This window comes from Motacilla alba, chromosome 1 (assembly GCF_015832195.1).
Source record: "Motacilla alba alba isolate MOTALB_02 chromosome 1, Motacilla_alba_V1.0_pri, whole genome shotgun sequence".
Classification (NCBI taxonomy): Eukaryota; Metazoa; Chordata; class Aves; order Passeriformes; family Motacillidae; genus Motacilla; species Motacilla alba.
Window position 1 is genome coordinate 83,940,185 of NC_052016.1, and position 19,605 is coordinate 83,959,789.

The window sequence follows — 19,605 nt, forward strand, 5'->3', positions numbered from 1 at the left end:
TCATTTATAACTATGTGAAATGCCCTTAAGTATTTAATTTTTTACAGCTATTTTTCTTTAGAAAAGATACATCAATGACTAATTCAGAACTCCAACTGTGAGTAAAAATTTGATTAGTAAGGATTTACCTATTGTGTGATAAATATTTAAATAGACGTGTTAAGTTTCTTTAATAGAACAGTTGCCTTTGAGCATTTCACAGAAGCATGTTTTTAACAAAAGACAAATGAGTGTTCATTTACAGACTATAGAACTAGTTTTATAGATGTCTGTATTTTTCAAAAATCATTGAACTAAGCATAAAATAAATGCAAGAGAATTTATTCACTTATCACTTTAATGTTCAGCAGCAGCAAAATCCTTCACTTGATAAAATCAGTGATGTCAATCAAATTTTACCAGAGAGTATGATGATTCTAAGGTAGGACCAACTAACACCACTAACTGAAGAAAAGGTAAATGGACTCCAATGCAGGAAGGAACAAAAAAATAAGGAATGCAATAACTGGTATTCAGCACTGGAGAGGCTTCCACAAAGTATTTCCAAGATGGTCAGAAAACAATGAGGAAGCACTGAGGAATCTGGGCTTGCTCCATCGGGCAAAGAGGAGACTACAGAGAACCTGAATGGCAACCAAGAGTCACTGAAGGGGGAGTGAAAAACATGACAGGGCTAAACCCTTCCTGGTATCAGCAAAGAGCACCAAGGGGTAATGCTCACAAAGTTTGGCCTGGCAGAAAAGAACTACAATAGGAAGGCAGTGCAACACCAGAGTAATTTGAAAAGGTAAGGGACGGAGTCATCTCCTTGGAGATTTTCAGAAATCCTTCAAACACACCTACAGCTGACCTGATGTAATGAAGGCAATAATTCCACTTTGAGTGGGAGGCTGATCTGGATGACCTCGACAGGTCTCTTCCAGCTAAGACAGTTCAAGGTTTTTACAAAGGAAGTAAAAATTTATCAGAGTTTTCAAAATAGCAGGTATTAGCTGGAATAGCTAGAAGTGAATTTCCTTCAGCCATTTTCACCCCCAGATTTTTGCATGCTTTTCTTCAAGTGCTGATGGCAAGTCATGAGCAAGTGGTGACTGTGCCAATTCTGCTACTATCAGGAATTATACTAGACCCTGACTTGAGAGATAAAAGGGACTAAAAAGGAGTAAGTAACCCCAATAAAAATCAATGGACTTAAAAAACTCTTTAATTTTATTTCTCATGAAATTTGAAAATCACTAGACCAGGCAACACATGACATTTATCTTATGTTTTGGGGTTTTTTCCTAGATTCATCTCACCAACACAAGGGGACTTGTCCAGGAGGTTCTCACCTCTTAGATGGGAGCTGTGGCACACCTCCCCTGCTGAAGAGGGTTAAAAAATGAAGCTACAGAGGGAGTACATCTGTCAAATCTGAGACATAAATCAAGCAGTTCAAGAAATTAAATGCTTCTCTGTAACAAGGACTTGTACTGAATATCCTTCTTTATCTTTTTTAAAGCCTCTTTCTAAGACATAGTTGTTATCACACTCTCTTGGCAACATCTCAATTTTCTAGTTCCCTCAGGGTGGTTCCCATTTCATTCCTGATTAGAAAGCCCAGATGCCCTTCTGATATCAGTTTAAGTACTCTTTTTACCTGCCTCAAACATAAGGTCTTTCTGTCATTTATACTGACTTGACATTTATACTTTCTGAAGTATATTTATATTTCAGACATTCCTACCTTAAGTCCTATAATTAACACAGAAGAACTTAAAAATAAGCAAACTCATAAATGTGGATGATCCTCCTAGCATACTAAAAAACACAGGAAAATTGATCTTAGAAGCACACAAACAGTACAGGAGAAAATGGGTGCTTCATGGCCACAGCTGTGCCACATAAAACAGGAGAACACTGCTTAATGGTTCACATCAACAGGCAGTATCCCGAAGTCCTTCCAGGTAACATTCTGGGCTACACCTGACCAACAACAAAATTGCTACGCTTTTATTTATGAGTATGATTTTTAAATGTGCAGAGAGAGTTGTTAAGAACATATTCATAATAACTATCTTAATAAAACCTGCTAGAAACTCACCAGGCTTTTCAGGGCATCAGAAAGCAGGCGTCTACCAGCTGGCTTATCAAAATCAGCAACAATCCAGACAGTAACAGCATACAATGTGTCTTCATCTGAAAATTAAAGATAATCGTGTTTTATGTTTGGGAGAATCTTCTCATGACTAATGAAAGCCAAATTAATGCTGTTTGTCATTTCTAAATTCATGTGTATGTTTCACTGCTGACTTCAGCTGTAAGAATAATCTTTACCACATCAGAACCTTTTGCCCTCTGAATTGAAGTAAGATTCTAAGAAGGCAATTTATCATGTTAATAGGAGAGAGGGACTAAAAGAGCTGATCCATTGTTACAGCACTGAGACAAGAGGGCCCTAAAAAATTAGTTCCAATTAACAAAACCTGCTTTACCAGAGGTTACTTGTGAACATTTGATAAAGGCTGATCATATAGCCAGGAACAAAAAGAATTGAGTAGTTACAGGATAAACCTGGCCAGTCACTTTCCCTGGCAGCAAAGGGAAAGTCCTTCAACTAAAGGCAGGGAACAACTTATCATTTCTGGACACAAACGGGAATATAAATACAATTCAAGGAAAGTAAACCACTTTGTAAGTGTATATGCAGATAATTTCTGCTTTTCTTGCTCTATGGTCTCCTGTTCATTACTTGTCATAGAAGAGCAATGGTAGGTGAAAAATTCTGCAAAATTATCTGTAGAGGAATATCAGTCTACTCAGGTCTGGTGAGATGCTAGGAAAAGGTTATTAGTAACTGTTGCTGTGGTCTAGAGAAACACACCGGGGAGAGAGATTTGAAATGTAGATTCCAGCTTAAAGGTTATAGGTTTTACACTAGAGATCTCAATCTTAGAAATAAGCCCACAGATTGGAAGCCATTCATTTGACAGCTCACTGGGATGTCCGTGTGGGTGTAGACACAGAAACAAAAGAGTCAAATTTATTTTAAAGAAATTTAAATGTTTGGCATTTCTTTCTGATAATGAATTAAGTAAAACTCTGTAAATACCACATAAAAAATCACAGAAAGAAAGCACTTTATTAACAGGGCTTTTGTGTCCCTTGAAGGACTGATGTAAATGAGCAGCTGTTTCATAAGGCACAGACTATTGTAAAATTCCATGCAGAATTATCACCCCATTGTTGTAATTTCTTCTCACTCAAGGAAAAGTACTTGCATATGCAATGAGAACATTTTATATCAAAAAGCATTTGAAATGTACAAAACCATCTGAGTTTTAACAAAGACAAAATGTATAAATGAGTTATAATTCATCAGAATATAAACTCTATTTTCTATAGAAAGACAAAGAGTCGTTCAGCAAAATTAAACCATCTAACTAGAGGTAGAATAAGGAGATACTTAATAAATTAGAAACATAATAAATTACTCCTTAAATTTAGAAATACCTAATTTTGATATAAACATACAAACTCTATACATTCTGCCCTTGACAATGCTGCAAGTAAGAGTCACTTGAAAACCAAATAGATTTCAATATCCTCAAGTAAAACCATACATATGGAAGCTGAGTCTATCTTCAAAGTTGCAAAAGTCCTGTAAAGCTTTTAAACTTCATGTTTGTAAAAAAAACCAACTAGCCACAACATCCATCCCATTTCAAAGCCTCGAAAACTAACTAGCCTTTTAATTATAATTTAGGTTTATAATATTCAGATATGCTCTGCTTCCTGAAAGAAGATCCTGGGATATTAAGAAATATTTAATTTACGTGGAATCCTTGGAATATTGACTTCCTTGGGATATTTTACTGATAAATTTCAATAATTTGTAATAGCCATATATAGACAGATAGATAACCCATACAGAAAATTAATTACCTTTTTTTGTTAAATACTTCATATTATCTGAAATTACAGCACTTTTATCTTGCGAGTCCAAAAAGGAGAAAGTAGAGAAGTCTTCCACATGAAATGGAACTGCATAATGTAAACCAAAAAGTATTAGATTTTAAAATATGAAAACAAAACCAAAAAAACAATCTGCAAATCATAACAAAATCCAAGAAAAGGAGTTACCAGAAGTGGATCTGAAATGTATGTATCTTCTTTCTGCTCCAAGAATACTGAGGTTTATACGGGAAACTACATTGTTCTGATCCATAAGAAAATCCACTGCATTTACATGATCCTCTAACAAACCCTGGAGTAATAGAAAAATGTAAAATCTGTACTTTTAAGACAGATTTTCAAGACAAACAAGGACCAAGTATTTGTATAATCTTTCAACTGAGCCTAAAGTTTCTATATACACCAAGTTATGGAAAATTTCAGCTTCAAACCATATAAATGTCACACAGACAGTATTTCAAAATATCAGATATACATGTTTCAATGAAGAACTGCAGTACATTCTCAGTTGCTGGTGGAAAAATTCCATATAATGACTCTATGCTGATCCTTGAGCCTTGAATAATTTCAATATACTCTTTCAAAGCCATGACCACAAATGACTGTAACAATGCAATTGCAGGTGCGGTATTACTAATTTCAAGCCATCTCATTATAAAAAACCATAATATATAAACATGACTGAAACAATTTGCTGTCAAATGCTTCATCCTGCACTCGTTCAGAAATGTTAAGCATACCATGAACACTGCCTGCTGAAAGAAGCCAGTGGCATCAAAAATCCTCTGAAGAATAAGCGTCTCCAACTCCACCACATCCATCTCCTCCCTGGGAAAGGGCACGCCATTAAACAGCGCTTGAGGCAGCGGGCCCAGGCCACTCTTCTTATAAAAGGTTGCTCCTGCCTGATCAAATCAGAAATATCACAGGATTAAACAGACTGCGGCTGACTGTAGTAAAAAATGAAACTAGTATCAAGAGAAGATGAACTCTAATCTCCAAGCACTCTTCACTGTCACACCTTGTCATGAGTGGCAGGGACAAAACAGAAAGTGTTTGGAAACCTAACAGGACAGACGGGACTCATTTGTCAAACAGAATGACAAAGGAAATTACAGATCCATATACTTTGTTGTGAACTTTTGCTTTAACATCTCTCTGAGAAATTGTCTTTTATTTTGCTTAACATTCTAGCTTATTCTTTTATTTTAAATAAAAATAAAAAATGAAGCAAATAACATCAGAGAAGAACCCTGAGACAGTCAAAGCTGCTTTTACCAAAGAAAGAACCCTAAAAAAAGTCAAAAGGTTTTTATGTTTTGAAGTCAAGCTTTATTTGATAAGAAAGCAGAATTCAAGAGAGACCCCTTGACACGTCTACCAGAAAAAGATTTGTGGCTCCTGAAAGCAGCAGGCAAGAGTCAATTTTCACAGTGAGAGTAGTAATGCAGTAACCTTTACAACATTTCCATTAATGACTGAATGGTGGCTGAAGAAAAATTCTACTCAAAGGTGCTGCATTTACTTGCTTTAATATTTAGAGATCCTTCAACTTAGTAAATGCATTGAGTTGTATACACTGCAGTATTTCTTACTCAGCACAGCTCTCAACATACCTTCCTCCCTTGATCATATTCCGAATGAACACCCAGGATACTCTGAACATCAGCATGGGGGTACTCACTCCTAAGAACATGTTTCACATCATCTACTGTCAGAACATTTCCATCTTTCACTTCATGGTACATCTGTAAGAATTATAACCGAAAGAAATTACAAAATATAGTACGTTGTCAAACAACTTGATAAAATAATAGAATTAAATAAACAATAAATAAGTATAACCTTTTTATAGTGCTCTAGCGAATTTTATACTGGTATAATTTTATATTGCTTTTATTGCTATACTGCACTTTTTATACTGCTGTAGTAGTTATCACCATTGCACATATGCATGATTTTTATTAGAGCACTGTTCTGACTGATCTATTATTACACCTTTAGTCTAAATCTGAAGTGGCCAAAGAAATACACCTATATGAGCTAAATGGGAAAGGTTATTTCTCTCTACTAATTGGAGAAGTAATCTAAATTCTCTCTATAAACTAACATGGGCAGTTACCTGAATCCATATTAATCCAAGCCTAAACTAGTCAGTGATACTTTCCTCTACTGAGATAATCTTTCCTTACCATTATTTTATTTCATAGAATAATATTTTATTACTTTCATCATACATACAACAAAAATTTGAAGTGAAAATTATTCATTTCTCTTCAAATGAGGAACAATATATTCCTCTACAGCTCTGAATAGCTCAAACTTTATTTTATTGCTTCTATTTTTGTTATATTTCAATTATATTTATCATCCCTCCTTTTTATATTATCAAACAAAGTAAAGAGAGGAATGCAGCATTTTAAAAAGCACACTGTAAATTATATTTTTTGATCTAGTCCTGGATAATTGCTACCCATGCATGTCAGCTCCCTAACATTTGCGGATTTCTCTTCCAAGGTATTCCTAGTTACTTCAATTCCTTTAATCTTAAGCTCTCTAAGTTTGTCCATGACACTATGACATTTTCTAGGCACTAAACATAAAACCATAAAAAAAATGGAAGAAAAATTGTAATGTATAAATACCATATTCTCTAACTTGGATCCAGAGAGTCTTTACCTAGATGTCTCACCTTATTTCTCCTCCATTCACCTCTCATCTCTGAAATTCCTGTCTTAGGAGAATCTGCATTCTCTTACCAAGTTAACCTGTCTCATTAAGCTGCAAGCCTGGAATATTTCTATGCTTTCTGCACCCATGGACAGCTCAAGCATGACCAAAGAAAAGAAATTATCTTACTGTTTCACTTCCTACACTGGACAATAGGAAAGGGTTTTTCAAATCTTACAGGATTGCCAAAGTGACATTAAAATCCCTGTACTCCAAATGACACAGAACACAAAGACAGGCCCATTATGTTAACATTAATACAGAATAATTTTTCATAATAATAAAAGCTGAAAGGTAGGCATGCACCGACTTCTTTATGTTATTGAAGAAAACCTGTCAATAGGCAAAATTACAAGAGCAAATTGGTTGATGCAAGAGCAAATTATTTCTGCAAATAATTCTATAGACTGTTAATGCTATACATGCTTTTAATACTTCATTTCTGCATAAAGTAAATGCATACATCTCATGCTATCACAAGGCAGCAAGACCCTAACTATTAATAAATTATAAACCAGAAGTAAATAGATGATTTCTTGTGAAAGAACTAACGTTAATTATCGACAGAAAGGCCTGAGAGGTGTCAGATTCCTCTGCAATGTAATTAAAAGTTCTCCAAAGAGCTACTCCAGCATCTTCACTTCCATCAATTTCTTCTTTTGTACTTAAAATAAAAACTATCCCAATTCTATAAAAAAAAAAAAAGAGATCATACATTTTAACACAATATGTGCTTCATACAAATTCTAATACAAACACAGAAGAACAAAATGTTTGCATTCAAGTGATCTGCCCAGCACATAGGGATTAAAACCCTGTACCTGGGTGCTCTTTCCATGACTGTGATGACAAAGGATACCAGCCATGCATCCTTCATCAGCTCTACAGTATGTTTAGGTTACCAACCATATATTGACTTTACATATGTCGTTTACAGCTGACAATAATTAAGATTCCTGTGAGTCAATAGGGTTTAATCACAGTATTTCCTCTCCTTACCTGTATGAAGGTTTTGATTCTTTACATTCCTGCCATCATCTCTTAATGGCTTGAGTCTTTGTTTTAGTCTGGACATTCTGTCTTTTATATTTCCTGACAAGGATATCTTGAGTAGATGCAGGAAGACAGTGCTGGGGTATGGGATGTCCCATCATGGATGTCCCATCATCAGTGTGTGCCACTCCTACCAGCCCCTCTCTCACCTTTTTAACCTTCTGGCCCTTCCACCACCCTGACACTGACATTCATTTTCCACTCACATTGGTTTTAAACACACCTACTACTAACCCCTAGCTTTCTACTGATTCCTTTTGAAACCCAAAGGAATATGAGGCTTGGGAGGCAAAAAGGCTTATTGGAGCTGGTGCATTGATACTGTTTCCATGTAAAAAGCCTGGACTGAGACTAGGCCATACTATGGTCCTTTCCAACCCAAACCTTTCTGTGAAGATACACAGAACACTGTAATCTGTCTTTCATTATGCTTTTGTAATTGAATGATAAAAAATTAAGAAAAACAACTACAAAAAAAGATCAGAACTAGTACAATTTTAAAGTAAAATGAAACACCTGTAATTTATTGAGGACACAAAAAGCCATTTCACAGGAGGATTTTAAATATTTAACACGCAATTCATCTTGTTGAACTTTGGATATCCTTTTTTTATAAACTATGGAAATAAACAGCCATTTCTGAGACCAATTCACTTTTTTTTACAACTAGGTATTCTCAGATCAACCAGACTCTTTCTCAGAAGTGTCTCTCCCTCAAATGATGTTCACTTTTAGAAATTCAAAACGTGATGAGGATAATCTCACTTTGGTCTTTAGGAGTGTATATTGAAACACATTAGATAAAGCAACTACAATTGAAAGAACTGAATTTTAAAAATTCTCTGAAAGCATCTTTTACATAACTAATATTTTTATTCGAATGCAACTTCAACAAGATAAATTTTTATCAGACCTTTGCAGTTCATTTTACACACACTCAGGTATGTTTTACCTTGCAAACTCTTTGCTTAAGAATACTTAATACCTGAGTAAGCTTGACACAACCAATGTGCCTTATTAGAATGTTGTTGCATTGGATTTAACCCAAATTCACATCCTCATCTAGTAAAATAGAAAATGAAGAAGAAAAAAGGGAAGAATTCTTATTTAAAGATTTTTCCTCAAAACTTTCAATTTTCCTTACCTAAGTGGTACATCATGATGATAGAATAATTCTGCCAGCTTCATATAACCACCAGTATCTTCTTGGACAGGATCAACAAAAAGTACCTAAGAAGAGAAAACATATCAGGCACCCAATATTTATTCTTAATGTCTGTTTTTATTTTTTCTTCAGACATAACATCTAAGACAAGAATATTAATTTCCAAAGGAGCTGTACGCCCCAGCTGTTTTCTATTTTTTAGAGCAATTTTTTTTTACAATTCATTGTAAGAAAACATTAAGACTATAAATGAAAACAACATCAGAATTAAGGAATCTGGACCAAACAGTAAAAATAGGATTTAACCATTCACTGAACTTCAAACCAAGTGATCCAACTTCTCTCCTTTGAAAGACGCTGTGCCATTACTTTGCATTTGTTAATAAACTTCATATTTATTTTAGAAAGATACAATGCTGATTTTTCTGTTACATCCTTTAACAAACTCTCTTCTGTTGTGAAAACCAAACAAAAATAAACCAACAATAGTTTTGCTGAAAACTTCAAGCAAAAAATTTAGCTTTCAGGAAGATTTCTTCCTTCCTGTTTCACCTAACTTTGTAGTCACTCTTTCACTTAGTGTAGCTTGGAGTATAAACTCAGATCTTTCAGGCATGCACAGAATTTAAAACTGAGATGTGTCTGCATAGGCAAATTATCCTTATGTAGATTTAACTACTCATCTGTAGCTCATTTATTCAACTTTGCACTCCAAACTCCCCTTACAATTCATCAAATTTGCTAGAGTAGCTGAAATGAAGCAGAGTAACTTGAAAAATTTTGAACACCCCTCTTCAGATTACAGTGAAATGGTGTGTTATGGATTTCTATAATACAGCTCTTATATTTAATCCTGAATATGTAATGAGACCTACTTCATATTACACACATCTTACGCTTCATTATAAACATACACTTTTTTATGACCTATTGCTGGTATTTTCATTGTCTTTTTACACACAAACTTTGCATCACTTCAAGCAACTACATCAGAGGGATCAAGTGCACCCTCAACAGCTCTGCAGAGGACACCAAGCTGAGTGGTGCAGCTGACACACGTGAAGGATGGGAAGCCATTCAGAGGGACCTGGATAGGCTCAGAAGTGCATCCATGGGAACCTCACGAGTTTTTAGTTCAAGGCTAAGAACAAAGTGCAGCATCTAGGCTGGGGCAACTCCCAGTTTATCAACACAGGCAGAGGGATGAACAGATCAAGAACAGCCCTGCCAAGAAGGTCTTAGGGGTTGCTGGTGAATGAGAGGCTGGACTAGAGCTGGCAGTGTGACCTCACAGCCCAGAAGGCCAAATGTGTCCTGGGCTTCTATCCAAAGCAGCGTGGGCAGCAGGGCAAGGGAGGGGATTCTGTCCCTGTGCCATGGTGAGACCCCACCTGGACTGCTGCATCCAGCTCTGGGGTTCCCAGCACAGGAATGACACGGACCTCAAGTGGATCCAAAGAAGGGCCACAAAAACAATGAGAAGCTGGAGCACTTCTCCTGTGAGTATAGGGAGACTTACAAGAAGGAGAGGGCTTTTTTACCAGTAGTAGAGACACTGTAGTGATACAACAAGAGGAGCAGTTTTAAACTAGAAGAGGGCAGATTTCAACTGAATATGAAGAAATGAGGATGGTGAGACACCAAAGGTGTCACAGGGGAACTGGTTGCTCAGAGAAGCTGTGGATGGACCACCATTTAAATTGTTAAAGAACAGGCTGGATAAAGTTTTGGTCCCTGGTCATTGCAGGAGAGCTGCACTAGATAACTTTTAATGGTCCATTACAACCCAAGCCATTGTAGGATTTTATGGTTCATAAGATTACCTTTTGTAATTTTCACTTAAATCAGCAATAGCTGCTTCCCTAGCTTACTAAATGATACAGAATCCTATTTACAGAGGAAAAATTAAGCTACAAGACAATAATTAGTATGCTTTATAACTTAAATATCTTTGTACCTCAGTTTACCATCTCTAAAGCATGGACAGCTATCATTACCTTCCCTCATGCTTTGATAGTAGTGAATTTTCTATGCATAGCATGGAAAGGAACATAAAAACTCTTCACAAAACTGTGCCCAAATTCACCACTAACAACCACATATGACTCACTAGATAAAGCAGTATTCACTACTCTTAGCAGATCCACATAGAAAACTTAACAATAAATCCAGCATGGGTATTTTTTAATAAACTGTCTGCCCACATACTAACATATACAGTATGCAAAGAACCAAAGTTCTCCAAACTTACCAAATTATATAAATTTCGTCTAATCTCATGTAAAAATCCAGGAAATGAGGGTTTTAGCAGTTCCTGATAGCTTGCAGGCCATGTGCTATAGCTGTGATCTTGTTCTATATTATTAATCCACTAAAACAAAAAAAGCTGACATTTAGAAAACATGCACTGAACACTGAGAAAAATATGTGGGCATAATAATACTACAAAATATCTTCCTTTCTTTTGTTAAATAATAACAGGAAATAGATTCTAAATTTTATCTTTATTTTTTCTTTTTAATCAAACTGTTTATCTGCAGTACACAATAAAACTAACATTGGATGGGAAAGGAGAAAGGAGCATTAGTACTGTGCATAAGGATGTGAATAAAACCATTTTTTTCCAACAGTGAAAATTACTTTCACAATGCAAACATCATAACAATGTATCACACAGATGTGTGTAACACAGCACAACCATCTTGTAATCCATGTACAGTATTTATCTCCAGACTGCAGCAACAGAACTTCAGAGAGATCAAAATAGCCAATTAACATGTGACTGATTTGTTCTTCCAGTCCTTTCTGTCCAAGCTGGGGCAAACAGAAGAGTGAAATGTGGCTCTTTGAGGTGCAAGAAAATAATATTTTAGTGCTGTAGTGGTTTTGTTTGTGCCTTTTCCCCTGGTGTATAACTTCTGTAATAAAACCAGTGTAAATTTTGAAGAAGGGTAGAAATCACAGTCATCAGACAGCTAGAAATAATATATTTAGGTGGCCCAAAATTCACTTATCATTCTTGTAAAGTATACTTAAAAGTCTTGCATAATATGAGATATTATGTAGTATTATGTAGCTACATTAATTGCTATAAAAGACAAATTTTATAGTTTGGAGTGTGCAACTACTCTAAATATATTTTTCTTTTCCTTTAAACATCCTATATCTTAATATTTGAATAAGGTATAAACTAGAGAAAATTATTTATAAAATTTTGAAGGGATATTACCCTTGAAAACATTTTAAACTGCTAATTGGTATATGGCCCTATGCAGAGTATTTCAACTGCAGTAAAAAAAAAGAAAAACTGTTTCATACAGAGAGTTATCAAAGATGTAATCTCTAAAAAATAACTTTAGTTACTTACTATTATTGAAGAGTGACGAATATCTAGTGCATAATTGTTATCTGTAGGATGTACATGCAACCTCATAAATTTACTCAGGGTCTCCCCTTTGATTCCAAGTTCATGAAGGTCATGCATCACTTTTCCTTCCAGTTTAAGAGTCTCTAAAATGCTTTTTCAGGAAGATAAAGTACATAATGTCTACAAAGATCTCTTGTCATGACATAAAATTTTTAAAACTAAAAACAATCTTCATGTTAATAGTCTTAGCAATGTTTTCCCTTTATATTCTCCCACAGCCTAATATTTAAAACAACATCAATTAATAGCACTATGCCTCTAACTTATTTCAAAACACAATTACAACAGATTATACAATTATTTTATTCATTTAGATCTATTTTATACCAAGCAATTTTATCCATCTTTACTAAGAAGTGGCAGGACAGCAGAGTGAAAGTTTTCTTGCTGCCCTGTCCTGCCTGAGGCAGAAATCCAAGCTGGGGTACCCTAAGAAGCAGCTTTGCAAGTGAGTAGAGAAGCATGCAACAAGTGATGGAGACACAGATGAACTCTAAACCTGTATCATGGCAGAAGTCAGCATAGAGGAAACACACAGCCACACCCTAAAACCTCCCAGAAGACCCAAGAAGACTCTGGAACATCTGCTGCAATCTGAAAGTTCAAATTTGAGAATAAAAAACCCCCTGAAGTACTCCACAGCAGAACACAGCTGGCAAGACTTTGTGACTGCCTTCATGTCTGTATTTTCCTGATTGTTAAGTAACAGAGATATGAAAGCATTACTTACTTTTTTATAAGGTGCTTTCCACACCTTTTTACAAGCACATGTTGGATTCCTAAAATTTCCAAACTAATTTGACATGGTGAGTTGTAAAATTACAAGCAAATTAGAAAACATATTCCAAGAGAAAAGGCTATTCTCAGCTATTTATACAATGTCCATACTCAAAGCAAAACCACTGTAAATCAGTATTCCTCCTGCTGCAACACTTCCTTGCCCCCAAAATGCAACAAATGAGAAAAGGATCACGAGCACAACTCCCCAATATTATCAGTAAGTCTGTGACCTCCACACAAAAAGGTACATCTTACCTAAAGGGATCTTGAAAATCCAGGTCAATATGAAGGCCATTTAGAAATAAACGTGCTTCTCCAGGTTGAATTCCAAGTGTTTCATGGAAATGCTAAAAAGTGAAAAGTACTGCTTACTTATTTAGGTATATGTCTACACTAACATATATAAACACCCTTAAGCAATTCTGCAAAACAGACACATCAAATCTCTTCCACACAATTTCTTCTTTTATCTGAGTGTTGGAAAAAATAATGACCACATATATTATGAGTGCTATTTCATACACTTCTGATGTACAGATACAAATGAAAACAACCTACCTGTACAAGGCAGAGAAAAGGACATTCTCAGTGTTTGCCAACAGAAAGTGAAAATACACACATACAGAAATAGAGCTTGTAAGATTTTTAATTATTTCTATATATCCATTCAGCAAAGGGAAACCTTACATGTGTCCTTCCACTTGAAACCAGCTTTCTCAATGACTTAGTATCTCTCAATTCTGAAAAACCTGTAGTTGAATTGTTTCAGGGAATTAGGAAAAACAGACTAGAAACTTAAAATCTCATCTAACAAAGGGAACATGGAAAGAATACAGATGAGAAAGGGATAGCATCTTTGCTTGGCAAAGAAGAAAAGATCCACAACAAATGAATACAAGGGGAAGGTGGTATTTAGGGAGTAAAGCATGTATTATCATTTTCCTACAGAAAGCTCTGAGGCACCATGCAGTCTGTAGCAAGATAAGCGACAGGAGTAACAGCAGTAGTGTATTCCAACTCATGACAGAAGGAGCAGTCAGATTTCCAGATCTGCCTTAATTCCCAACAGAGAAATAGAAAACACAAGAAATACACAAGAGAAAGATGTAATTTTTTCCAATTCAGCTCCCACTTGCTAAACAAAGTAAATGTGAACAAAAAATGTACTTTAAGAAAAGCATGCCTACAGCAAGCAACTCAGGCTCAGTATATCACTCCTGATATAAACCTGTAACTGGACAAATGAGAGCAAAAATGAGAACATTGAAAACGGTATAATTTCTGTAAAGCAGTGTGGTTATTTTCATACAGTTAAATGTAAGTAGGAGAAGCAAATAGGAAAAGAACTGAGCTGAACTGCAGAATGGTTAAGGTTGGAAGGGATCACAGTGTGTCATCTGGTCCAATCTCCCTCCAAAAACAAGGTCATCCTAAAGCACATTGCACAAGATAGTGTCCAGATATGCATTCTTGAATATCTCCAGTGAGGGATATTCCACAACCTCTCTGGGCAATTTGCTCCGGTGATCAGTCACTCACAAAGTAAAGAAGCTCTGCCTCATGTTCAGGTGGAACTTCCCCACTCATCAGTTTTTTCCTGTTGCCTCTTGTCCTATTGCTCAGCACCATGAAGAAGAGCCTGGCTCCATCTTCTTGACACTCTCCCTTCAGATACTTAGATATCCATAAATCAGAGGTAAGATTCTTAATACAATTTTGATGCTAGATATTTGATTGTCTAGAAGTGCATTGACTTTGTCATAAAAATGTTGATGGAAGGAGTATTCAGGCATCCAACACTAGAATTTAAGACTGATAATATTCATGTAGTATTTTCTTGCTAAACTTCAGCAAATTATTGCATTGCAAGTTGTGAGTTCAGTTTAATAAGATTTTTTTTTCTTTTATCTATAGCAGCTCTTTGTCTATTTCTTGCTTAGGTATCAACTCATTACACCTAAATCATCACATGTCTTTCACTTTTAATAACTTTATTTCCTCCCACTGCATTTCCTATTCAACTTTCATTATCTTGAGAGGGAATCATCCAGTTACACACAGCGTGGGATCATATCTCTCCCGCTGCTAGATGGATGTACTGCAGTTCAAGAATGCACATGGCAATTTATTGTGCTCAAGCAGCAGTGTTCAGGAAGTTTCTTCAATTCAGCAAATTTTAGCTTTTAGCTGTCTAAAGGCCTTTAGACTACAGGAAGGATGTGACCTCACATGAAATTAAAACTTAGTGTGATAGGTGCATAAAATCCTCTTCATGTAGTTAATACATTAATGAAATCATAAGAGTGATTCAGCTGACCAACCACACATACCCATTGTAATTTGTTTCAGATACAAATTTTAAGTTACTTCTCCCAATCATTTCATTTGATCAGTCATTGACGTCATTTCACAAGACCAATCCTACAAGAATGGTGCCTAACATTTAACTGCAACACTCAACTTGAAAGAAAAAATCCAACCTGAACAGGGACAGACATAACGAATTCAACAAATATTAAGTGGCATCTCAGAATAAATCTCAGATCAGTCAAAAATCACAGGAACAGGGACTCCTCACATGGTACAAGGCACAAAAGATGCAGTGAATCAAGGATGAAAAAACCACAATCTGCCACAGATGATGTTCAAAACACCTTGCAGAATAGCTGCATGTGTGATTCTGAGAGTGTGGAAAGCTCAAAGTTTGCATTTGCTGACCATAATATAAGCAGCAGGCTTAGATTCAACACCAAAGCCATAGAAAAAGTAACTGATACCTATTTTGCTTTCCCAGCACACAATCTGTGACTCAACTCAACACTCCATGAAAATTGTTTGGCCTTGCCTAATTCTGTAAAACCAAAAGAGAATGGAGAAAGTTTTACGAATAAAAGAAAGTTAAATACTTGAATTAGATATTTAAATGTTACCTGTCTCACAACAGATTTTTAGAACACTTAGCTCTTTTTCTTTAACAAAACCCATGAAAGTTGCTACAGTAAAAAAACCCCTCAAAAATCAGCAATACAATAGTAGTTCAAATGTCCACTGGAAGAAATAAAAACAAACCTTCTGGTTTTCTTCTATTTCCTTTTGCATTTTCTTGTCCACGGGTACTCTTGTAAGTGATCTGTTAAAATAAAATATTTGTGTCACTCAACCATCGTGTATTTTTAAAAAGCATTATTTTATATGAGATTGACATTTTATTTAAACATCCAATGCACTGTAAATGAAGAATGCTGTAATTAAGTCTTAAAAAGAAGAGCATGCAATATCATAAATACTGAATTTTTAAGACAAATATAGCTCTGTTTTACTCTATGAAACCCACGTTTCAGATTCAGGCTAGTTTGGTTTTTTTTGCAGTAATATCATCAATGTATTTTTTACAACTCTTCATCTTTGCTTCTGGCTTGCTTTTCTGGATGTATATTATAAAAAAGTAAGTTGTTTGGTCATCTAAATTACTACCTGAATACATACCATATTTGCATATTTTAAGTTAATATTACTGTCTCCATGGTACTCAACTTTACAGCATGGAGAGCCATGGATTTGTCTGGACAAAGGCAAGGAAAACATGCAAACAATGACCACTTTACAATTAGCTGAGAGTTAGAAAAAAGAGATTTGCAGATAGAGACCCTTGAAAATGTTAAGCATTCACAGACAAAGTTTCAGTTTCCTCAGTAATTCCATCTTTTGAAGGTAACACATCAATTTGCCTTTTTTAACCTTTGATGAATGTTCTGGAAGACTATTTTATCTTCCCCTGCCACAGTGTATTGTATGTCAAGTTTATAATTATCAGACTTATCATAAAACACTTCCAGAGGCAAATTAATCTCTCCATGTTTAAAAAAACCGAAACCATATTAACCTAAATCTGATTGTCCCGATAAATGCCAAAATAAATATTCTAGTTACCTAGATGAACATGTTTTTCAAAACAGGACTGTACATGTTTTAGCCAATTTGTACAGATCTTCAAGAAAAACTGGAGTCATCTTAAACCTGAAAGTTAACTAAGCACACCAAGAATGATCCTGCTAAGCCAGTTTCAAACTTGTGGAAAATAAAGCATTTAATAATATAAATTCTCATCTCCCCCCTAAAGAAACTGATTCAGAACAGATCTTTTTAGTATACTCCACATTTCTCACAATATGTCAGAAATAAGACATAAAATCAGTTTACTTTAAATAACTACTCAAGCTTTCCAGGTGACCAAAGAGATATACTGTAGGAGCAAACAGTATGATTTCCAAGCTTGGTATTAGAGAGTTCTGAAGTAAAAGAGTTCCAAAATACTTTAAAAATTTGAATTGTATCATGCTGAACTCAAAAATAGTAGGGCCTGTAACTCTCAGAAGCACACTCAATTGATAAAAAATGCACAGATAAAAATGACAACCTGTATATTTCCAAATGGCTCCTACTGTGAGCAGTTAGGCAGAAAAATAAAACAAAAATGTGAAAATAATAAAAAGATGGAAAAGGAAAATACAAAGCTGGTCCAACATTAGCAAGGAAGCAAAATACCCATCAGCAAAAGGTAAGCTTTAGATAGCTGTTCTAGTAATAGGAAAGCAATCCGAGGAATCGTTAAACAGCTCATTGTTCATGCATGGCAGTTGGCATTGCAGGATTCTAGCATAATTTTATGGAGAAAGTGTGATGGTTGATCCTTGAAAAGAACACCCTACCAACCTGAGGTAACAAGCATACCTGTGAAAGACATCTGTTCATTTTGAGTTCCCTCTTTTGTTCAATTTGTTCAGAGCTTCACAAAATTTTAACTTATGTTTTTAAAATGGTCAAGTGCAAGACTCTAACTAAAGAGAAACACTTCAGTGGCTGAAAGTAAATGGAAACGATCTCTCTTTCTACATGATGTAGGAATGTTCTTGAATCACCTTACGGTTGAAATATTCTCTATAATTTTAAGCATCTTTATGCTTACCTGGAAGAGCATGTAGCCATGTAGTACTGAATGTTGAGGGGAAAAATGGAAATCTTTCACAGGGTCATAATGTTAACATTTGTGAATGATTAATAAATAGCAAGCAACAGAGCATTATAATACCTAATTATCTGCTCTTTAAGAATGCAATAATAGGACAAGTATATAACAAATCAAAGATGAAAAATACCTTATAAAATGAATTACCAAAATGTTGCCATGACATATATCAGCTGGTACACTACCTACATCTGATGACATTTTGTAAAGTCTACCTCAGACTAACCTTTTCAACTGGAAATACTAAGATACAAAAATAGAGGTTGCAAATTAGAAAGCGGAAGAAAATCTCAGAGGAATGGTACATTAATTTTTTTAAGGTCTAAAGAACTCCATTTTTAAGAAATGTGCAGTATTTTATTTTCATAACTACAGTTCTAAAATTTGCATACAGCCTTTTTAAACCAAATTTCGTGTAATAAAAATGGTTGTTTTCATACAAAAAGTCTGAAACTTACACAGTTTAAAAATACTATTATTATAATGATTGGCTATTTAAGTAAAGTGACTAAGCAATATCTCTTCATTTCCTCTTTATTCTAGGTTTTTTTTTTCCCCAAACTAGTATTTTGATTCATCAGGTTAAGCACGGTTAGACTACTAATGAAATTTAGTAATTTTTACACAATGCCCCTTTAAATTGTCAATGTAGACCTACTAAATTTAAATTATTTGAATATTTGTAATTTGTCATGTTACAAATAACATGCTAGATTATTATGTTAGAATAAATCATGCAGGACAGAAACAGTGATTCCCCTTTTAATAATTTTAAAGTCTTATTATACTTTTACCCAGAAAATACTTGAAGAGTTGGCAAATTGAGCTCTCTAATGCCACAAATACACAACGGGAGTTGGAGTAGAATGTAACGATTTAATGACTTGTGAAATCCATGATTTAAATGTCACCTGGCACGCTTCAAAATGACTTTTTTCCTGTCCTTTAAAGAACAGCACTGGACTTGAAGTTTGACATTATGTACGCTTCCACTATCTCCTACCGGAAAGCTGAATTTTCTGTCTGCTAATCTAAGTGCAAACTTATACCACATTATTTCATAATAATTATGCTTCAGGCATTTTAAAAGGCATTTTGCTTCCTTGACACAAGATGTTACAATGGTAGTTTTTCCATTATGGCGTAGATTTTCTCCAACAGACAATCAGGGGTGACAATGAAATACTGTGATAATTAAACAAGAGTGGCAAAATGTGAAAGCATGCTGTGTTAAGAACCCCATTTAGCATCACATTAAATTCAGTAATTCAAGCAAATATTGCTGATAGGATCACATGAAGAACTTAATACATATGAAAAAAAGCATTTCTCAATTACAATACTGTTGGCTTACAGGAAGAACAATTTTTCATATTAGGACAGCTAAAATCAGGACATGTCCATTTATTTAATATTTATCTTGTTCTCTTATTTAGTAATCTGTTATGGAAGACAGTTTTCCCAAGTAAG

At 35.0% G+C, this 19,605-nt stretch overlaps 1 protein-coding gene across 2 annotated transcripts in view; it reads right to left on the reverse strand.

The window, feature by feature from the left end:
• The window catches only part of UGGT2 (UDP-glucose glycoprotein glucosyltransferase 2), an 81,414-nt gene that overhangs the window by 36,303 nt on the left and 25,506 nt on the right, over nt 1-19,605 (reverse strand). For both annotated transcript variants that reach the window (XM_038129155.1, XM_038129165.1), the window contains exons 10-20: nt 16,179-16,239; nt 13,365-13,456; nt 12,270-12,420; nt 11,154-11,273; nt 8,882-8,967; nt 7,237-7,372; nt 5,571-5,702; nt 4,695-4,859; nt 4,123-4,246; nt 3,925-4,023; nt 2,084-2,178 (exon numbers count right to left, since the gene is read on the reverse strand). In XM_038129155.1, the coding sequence (XP_037985083.1) occupies nt 2,084-2,178; nt 3,925-4,023; nt 4,123-4,246; nt 4,695-4,859; nt 5,571-5,702; nt 7,237-7,372; nt 8,882-8,967; nt 11,154-11,273; nt 12,270-12,420; nt 13,365-13,456; nt 16,179-16,239 (1,261 nt within the window). The remainder of the gene's footprint in view (nt 1-2,083; nt 2,179-3,924; nt 4,024-4,122; nt 4,247-4,694; nt 4,860-5,570; nt 5,703-7,236; nt 7,373-8,881; nt 8,968-11,153; nt 11,274-12,269; nt 12,421-13,364; nt 13,457-16,178; nt 16,240-19,605) is intronic.